Consider the following 7978-nt stretch of genomic DNA (forward strand, 5'->3'; position numbering starts at 1 on the left):
AGTGAGACAGAATTGTAGCCTATCCCCGATGTTATTCAATCTTTATATTGAACAAGGAATAAAGGAAACAAAAGAAAAGGTCAGAGTAGGTATTAAAACCCATGGAGAAGAAGTAAAAACTTTGAGGTTCGCTGATGACATAATTCTGTCAGACAGAGCAAAGGACTTGGAAGAGCAGTTGAACAGAATGGACAGTGTCTTGAAAGGAAGGTATAAGATGAACATCAACAAAAGCAAAACGATGACAATGGAATGTAGTCGAATTAAGTCGGGTGATGCTGAGGGAATTAGATTAGGAAATGAGACACTTAAAGTAGTGAGTTAGTTTTGCTATTTGGGGAGCAAAATAACTGACAATGGTCGAAGTAGAGGGGATATAAAATGTAGACTGGCAATGGCAAGGAAAGCTTTTCTTAAGAAGAGAAATTTGTTAACATCGAGTATAGATTTACGTTCAGGAAGTTGTTTCTGAAAGTATTTGCATGGAGTGTAGCCATGTATGGAAGTGAAACATTTACGATAAACAGTTTGGACAAGAGGAGAGATGGATAGATCACACCACTAATGAGGAAATATTGAATAGAATAGGGGAGAAGAGGAGTTTGTGGCACAACTTGACAAGAAGAAGAGACCGGTTGGTAGGACATCTTCTGAGGCATCAAGGGATCACAAATTTAGCATTGGAGGGTAGCGTGGAAGGTAAAAATCGTAGAGGGAGACTAAGAGATGAACACACTAAGCAGATTCAGAAGGATGTAGGTTGCTGTAAGTACTGGGAGATGAAGAAACTTGCACATGATAGCGTAGCATGGAGAGCTGCATCAAACCAGTCTCAGGACTGAAGACAGCAACAACAACAACAACAACAACAACATTAGTTTTGCTGCAAAACTCATCTGCAGCTTTGTAGTTGCCCATTTTGTAAAATAATTCCCTTGGCATTCATCTCATTTTGAGTCGACTGCGCTGAATTGCCCTTTTTTTTCTGCTGGTGTACACCTTCTGACATATTTTCTAGATACTATTCATATCATTCGACTGATTTTTCTAAGTTATTTTCCATCCGTGATGGGGTTACAATCTTATTGACAAACTGTAAACTGTTTAGTTCTTCCCCCAAGCTTTAATTTCCTCGCCAAATTTCTCCTTGGTTTCCTTTACTGTTTGTGCAGGGTACAGATTAAATAACATGGAGTTAGTCTCTCCAATCCTGTCTCATTCACTTTTCAGCTACTGACTCCCTTTCACATCCTTAAACTGTTATACTGGCAGTTTTTGCACAAGTTGTTGAGAAATTTTGCTTATTGTATTTTATCTGTGATAACTTCAGAATTCTGAATAATGCATTCCAGTCATCACCGTTATAGGCTTTAAGAAATCAACAAATGTTTTGAAGAAAAGTCATTGGTTTGCATCATGTTCCACCAGTTTTGCTTGCCTACTTTGTGTGGGAGATGAATGTAAAAATATACTTGTCAGTATGAATTTGAGTCTGATAGTAATGATGATCTCGAACAACTCCATACACCCTTTTTATTTCTAACTGATGAAACTGCTGCATCCCTCTTCCACTGTATTCATTGAACAGTTATCCACATTAAATATAGCTTTAACATATTACATTACCTTGTTTCATTCACATGTTGGTTTCATAGTTTGTTTTATGCCTGTGTAATTTGAGTAAGTAGAATTGTTTTATTTGTATTTCTTTTATTGTATTTTCATTAAGATCCTTCTCCTTACTGACAATTTCTTGTTAGGTTGCATTATACATGAAACTTTGAAATTTACTTATTCTGTTGAAAGTGACTGATGGTTTTTTTTTTCTTTTTACTACAGTATGCACACAAGCTTGCCCATCTTGTAGGACAGAATATCAGAAAGGAGCCGTCTGACAAATTGGCAGACAGGCTGTTCTTTCTGTAGAATGTGGCAATCTGTTCTGGAACCACTTTAAAGAAAGTGCTCTCAGGAAAAGCAAACAACACAGCACAGTGTGGTGTTACTATTGTGAATAATGTGGAAGAATTTTTTTCTGTGGAGATATTATGATCCAGTGAAAAACTGAATATGTTGTGTTTTAATTTTAGAAAATAGATTTGTAGGGAAGTTATAGTCATACAGCTACTGTGTCCATCAGAAAATTGTGTAATATTGTGTAAAGACATACTTTATTCTATCTGACCATGTATTTGAAAATATTAATGCATGAGAGTATGGGCAATTCCATACTGGTAACGTTTAAGTTTTGCTGCTTTTGCATTGATCAGTATTGCTGATTTTCAGTATATTCTCAACAAAATTGTTCTAGCTATCCCACAACATTACTCCATTCTGGTTAAGCAGAATGCTCTGCTCCCCATACCCTTTTTTTTTATTATTTTAATTTTAATACCACTGTGAATTGTGTTAATTCATTGTCATAACACTTATGTAACAATTTGTATAAAAAACAGCCTTGATTTAAGGCTCTCTGTCATTATATTATAGAATTGCTGCTGTATGATTGACGAATCTGCAACAGCACTTGCAGAAAATAATGTGACAGAAATATCCAATGTACGACTTACTGAGCATGACTTGCAAGGTGCAGATTGCTTAAACTGTGTTTTAGTTTTTGTACAGTTGGAACACTTGTTCTGGTTCTTTGCAGTATTTGTAAAAACAAGGTCATGTTTAATATTCCACTGTGTAATTATTACATTTTTTTGCTTCAGTGAAGATAACTTGTGTGACTCCAAGCTACATAACTCAGTTGTTAATTTGAAACTTGTCATATTGCTGTTCTGGGCAAGAATAGAAATTTGAAACTGTTGCAGTCATGATTTTATGTGTTTTCATTATTTTAGCCCATGTGCTTTAAATATTTAGGTTGTTGAAACTTTTAGTACATATTTAACATAACTTGTACAGTTCTTTGCTATTATTTTATCTGTAATGGACATTGAGAACGTCATTATTATTTATTGCTAACAGTGCTGAGTTAACACAATTGTCAGCACCATGAAATATAGTTCCTATAGTATTATTTCAGTTATTAATGTATCATCTCCATTTTCCTAGGAACAGTTCCTGGAACCCACCTCAATTACAATTTATTGTACATAAAGAAAATTTATAAAAAACTTATTAAATATATACCCATTTAGTGGTGAATGGAGAGACATTCCATTTCTTGCTTAAGAGTGCAATTTTATTTGACAGGGTAATTTCCACTTAACATCATAAATTTAGAAGTTAACAGTGAACTGTTGCGTTGTCCACAGATCATAACTTCCATTCCATTATGGTATGTGCGCAAAGAACTGTAAATATAAATCGTAATGACTGCTCAAGTTGTGTGCCTTTCAGATAATGGGAATCTTATTTTTAAACAAAGAATAATTTTGTCTTAAAATCTTTAAACTACACTGAAATACGGTCACTTTATCATATTAAAAATTACACCTATTGTTGATTGACATATTCTTTATTGATTGTCAAGCACAGAGAGCAGTTCACTTTGACCAATTTACTATCAGATTTTTGATCACTTGTCATAATCTGATTGTACCAAAGTCATAATCCAAAAGCTCAGGACTTAACTGGGAAATACTGTATTACTACCCAAATTCCAGATTAGGCATTCTTACCTCTTTTCAGCCCATCACTACAGTCTTCCAGCTTGTTTTACTTTTCTTTTCTACTTATGAGCTAACTTTTGTGAACATTGATGGTCTTTTCTCAAAGTATATTGATGCAGTTGTTTCTTTCAATTTCATCACCAGCAAACTTTTCAGTTATTGAACTGCTAATTTCTGTTGGATTCGTGTCTTGCATGTCCCTAAAGCCCCAAAGATTACCGTTTCAGCCACCTGGATTTTACTTCATCCTTAGTTTTTCGTAACCAACATTCACTTTCTTGTTTACGTGTATGACCAGCTTATAAATTTTCAGTTGCATATCTCTTCATTATAGTCATTTCATAGTTCTTCCAGTCCTGCAGTGTTCAAAATTTATCTAGTTTATTTTTATTATTCTATATGTATTTGCTATAGCATTACATTCAAATGTTTAAACTTCATTACTTACTCTGATAATCTAATCCACCCATGTTTTATTGTAATACCTCTTCCATAGAACTGAGTTTTGAGTAACACAAGAATGCAGACAGTACACACAATAACAATGATCCTGCAGGCAGTTCTAAAAACACATTATACTGTTTTAGATTTGTGTTATAATCTTGCTTGGATGACATTTTTCTAAAAGGCAGTTTTCAGTTGTATGACAGTCCAGTCTTGGAAATGTGCTTATTCACAAATGGTTGTGCATTTGTGCAAATTTCATAGATTAAATCTGGATGCATTTTAAACTACTTAATAATAACAGTTAACCAAACAAATAAAATTGCATTCTGCAGTTAATGGTATGTACAGCCATTATGATTACTGTGCAGAGTAGGAATGCACAAACTGGAGTCTTCAGGGCATTCTAAAATGACCAGATCACAGCCCAAAACAGTAATCTGTATTTCCCTTACAAATGTGTACAAATAAAAGCGTGTGCTAATAAAAGTGAACCTTGTAAATAAGTTACCATGCAGTAATGAGTTGTGTTATTTTTCTGATCTAATGTACATACATTACACAAGATCACTGTAAATGAACATGCTGTACAGTGGGCATGATTATGTATGTACTTTATTCTTGTATTAATATTCCATAGTCCTTGGTATGACATAAGCTATCTTTACTAGCGTTTTCATTATTGAACATTGTACATCAAGATATTTCTATTCCTCAACACTGTGTCATATGCAGTCTGTAACAGTAGTTACCTCTCATAACCTCATCTGAAGATCAGATACCAAAGTTTTAAAAATTGAAGTTTATATAAGATGACTTCTGATCTGGCAGTAGTAGTGTTGAGTTGCAGATGTTCTACGCATGGGTTTACAAGCACAAAGGGAAAGGATGTTCCTTCCTGCCCTCCCCCCTGTGTGTGTGTGTGTGTGTGTGTGTGTGTGTGTGTGTGTGTGTGTGCGCGCGTGTGTGCGTGTTTGCAGTTGTTGTGATTTGTCCACTATGTGTGATCCTGGTGCACTTTGAGAGATGAGTTATTTACATTTCTTCAAATTGTAATGAAGAGTGATGATGATCTAAACGGCTAGATTATTTTTTGTGTTTGATTAAGGTTACATATTCAGGAGCATCTATCTATTTGTATTAAATGTTTAAAAGAAGAAAAGTTAGGTTTCTTATTAATGAATAGTGTGTTGTCTGACTAAGAGAATAAATGTTAAAAGCATTTCTCATTTATTTTCAAAGACTTTCAGTATTTGTATGAGAATATTTTTATATTGCTATTTGTTTTGTACAGGTTAATAAATTTTTGTACTTTTATACAAAACATTTGTTTTAATTAACACTTTGAAGCGAATGACACTTGGCCCTTAAATTAGCTTGTTTATTTAACTGTATTATGGTTTGCAGGATTTTTTTTGTACACTCTCACTAACACCATGAGTGTAAGTTTGTGTGTGTCATGCAAGGATGTATGTCACAGATTTTAAATTTTCCAGGGTGTAAACAACTGATAGCAAAATTTGAATTCAGAAAGTTATTTAAATGCTTACTTTGAAGTATTAGATAAAAGCTTTAGCTAAATATTGTAAGGGGGAGAGCAGGTCAAGTAGCTACTTTTCTACTGGTGCATATAAAATTCTTATTGTAACACATTTCAAAAAAATAATTAGAAAATAATTCAGAAATAATTCTCGTAATTAACGAGATGAGTAGATCAATATTCATTGTTCAGAGGTTTACAGAAATAGTATGCAACAACTGTTTATGCAAGTTAATGCATAACTAGATGAGAAGGCGCTTCTCCTTACTGGGATTTATGGAGCATAAACTGTGAATGAATACGAGAACTTATCTATTTTCTGAAGAATATATTTTTTTCCAAACAAAATAGTTGACTAAATCTGTTATTTTCCTTAACACTCTTAATCTATATGTAACTCTATAAAACATGGTAAATGCAAGGTAGAGGGTATTTTGTGCCAATACTACCCACTCTCTGCTGCTCCATTTGTGTATGGAATGAAAAGAAAAATGACTGGCTCCGTACATATCCTAATTTGTCTTTTCCATATAACTTCTTGTAATAATAACAATAATAATAATAATACATGTTACTTTCACACAGTGAATAAGCTTTTTTAATTTAGGACAGTGATGAAGACATGAGGCATATAAAAATCCAATTGCTATTCATTGCTTTCAGTTTGGACACAAATGTGTGAGTGAAATTTACAAATTCATCTGTTACTGTCTACATATGTTAATCTTATTGTCATTGTTTGACAGGCAGAATTTACAGCAGACACATTCTACAGTTTTTTCCTGTTGTTGCACACACCTATTGTATTTTCAGGTTTTTGGATATTCTTCATAATCCTCAAGTGATTCAGCTGATTGTAGAAAGTGTGATCTTGATACAGTATATTCCTTTATGAGTGACTTTACAGAATGTTCTAAGAATGCTCTCCTCATCATCAATTTGTTTATATTACAACAGGCTCTACTGAACTGTACAAAACATAAATGTCACATGCAGAAACATATGGCATATTTTGGAAAATAACTGGCCATTGGTTTGTGTTTTGTTTTTAGGTATACTAGCTAGCTGATAAGTGTGTCAACAGACCCTTAAAATTTATAGTTACTGGAGTCTACTCATACTTATTTTCTGAAACAGTGTGTAAGTTTCTTTTGTTCCAACCATGTGTGGCATTTGAGAGCAGAATGATTGTGTAGAAGTTTCACTGATATCAGTTTGAATGGAATTATATATGGCTGGCATTTTGGGCGAACATCAGTTTTTTCATCTGTGACGTTGCCTCTGCGTGAGATGCTGTTTCTTGTCCTGAAATGCCATTTTTATTGTCCAATGCATTATCTCTCTCACTCTGTCGTAGAACAGGGGCAATACAAATTTTGTCAACAATTGTCATGCTGTAGTCAGCGTCACTGTCATTATACAACTATGCACTATTTTCTACATCCAAACAACCAGAAATGGTTACTAACACTTCAAGAAATTTGGAGGTGTTGCCAACTTTTCAAGCTTCAGCAGTGGAATCACAAATGTATGGTTGTTAAACAGTTCAGTTACTTGATCTCATGGAAATGTAACCAGAAAAATCACGTCTTTGATATTTACTGATTTCAATTCACAGTGTGTATACAGCCTGGGAGATCCGGGAAAAACCCCGGGAATTTTTTCATCCGGGGAAAAACCGGGAATTTTTTAGAATTCCGGGATTTTTCATTCTTTTAATGTCAGTTAAATTTTTGTAGGTTTGACGTGTAATATCTGATACGCTGACAAAGAACTTTAGTCCTCTACTGCTGAATAATACTGCAGCAATGAAACATAAATCAGAGAAAAACACCAAAATAAAAGTTTAGTTGCATAGAAAATGAGTAATTTACACAATGCACAGACCAGTTTGCCGACACCGAGTAACAACTAACGTGCATTCGATGAGCTTGCGTCGCAATTGTTTACATTTCTAACAGATCACTGGAAAATATTACGAATAGTGACTTGAGAAGCGTTACTTTCAAAGTAAATTTCCACGCAAGATGATGTATGTTACGTGTGAGAATGTGCAGTGAATTTCGTAAATCACAGGGCGTAATAACTCTCATTCAAAACGTACTGGTAATACTTGAGGATCAGCCACTTGAAAAATTTCGGGGCCAGAAGATAAGTCATTTAAGCAACTATTTAAAATTTTACCGCACATTTGTATTTGATATGACTTAACATGTAACACACGTTAAAAAAAGACCGAGCTTCTAGCTAGTTTTCATATTTAATGTTGTTCTTTCATAGATAAAAAATTATGCAATCGATGGCAAAAAGTATAATTGACCTTCTGAAAAAGTGAATAATAGTTACTGAGCAATGTCACAAGTCTCTTCAT

The 7978-nt window shown here is 34.0% G+C and overlaps 1 protein-coding gene across 2 annotated transcripts in view; it reads left to right on the forward strand.

Moving 5' to 3' along the window:
- Nucleotides 1-5949, forward strand: part of LOC126336956 (piwi-like protein Ago3) — a 221814-nt gene extending 215865 nt beyond the window's left edge. For both annotated transcript variants that reach the window (XM_050001156.1, XM_050001157.1), the window contains one exon: nt 1840-5949. In XM_050001156.1, the coding sequence (XP_049857113.1) occupies nt 1840-1926 (87 nt within the window). In that variant the 3' untranslated portion in view covers nt 1927-5949. The remainder of the gene's footprint in view (nt 1-1839) is intronic.
- Nucleotides 5950-7978: the final 2029 nt, after the last annotated feature.

The sequence above is a fragment of the Schistocerca gregaria genome, chromosome 2, assembly GCF_023897955.1.
Source record: "Schistocerca gregaria isolate iqSchGreg1 chromosome 2, iqSchGreg1.2, whole genome shotgun sequence".
Lineage (NCBI taxonomy): Eukaryota > Metazoa > Arthropoda > Insecta > Orthoptera > Acrididae > Schistocerca > Schistocerca gregaria.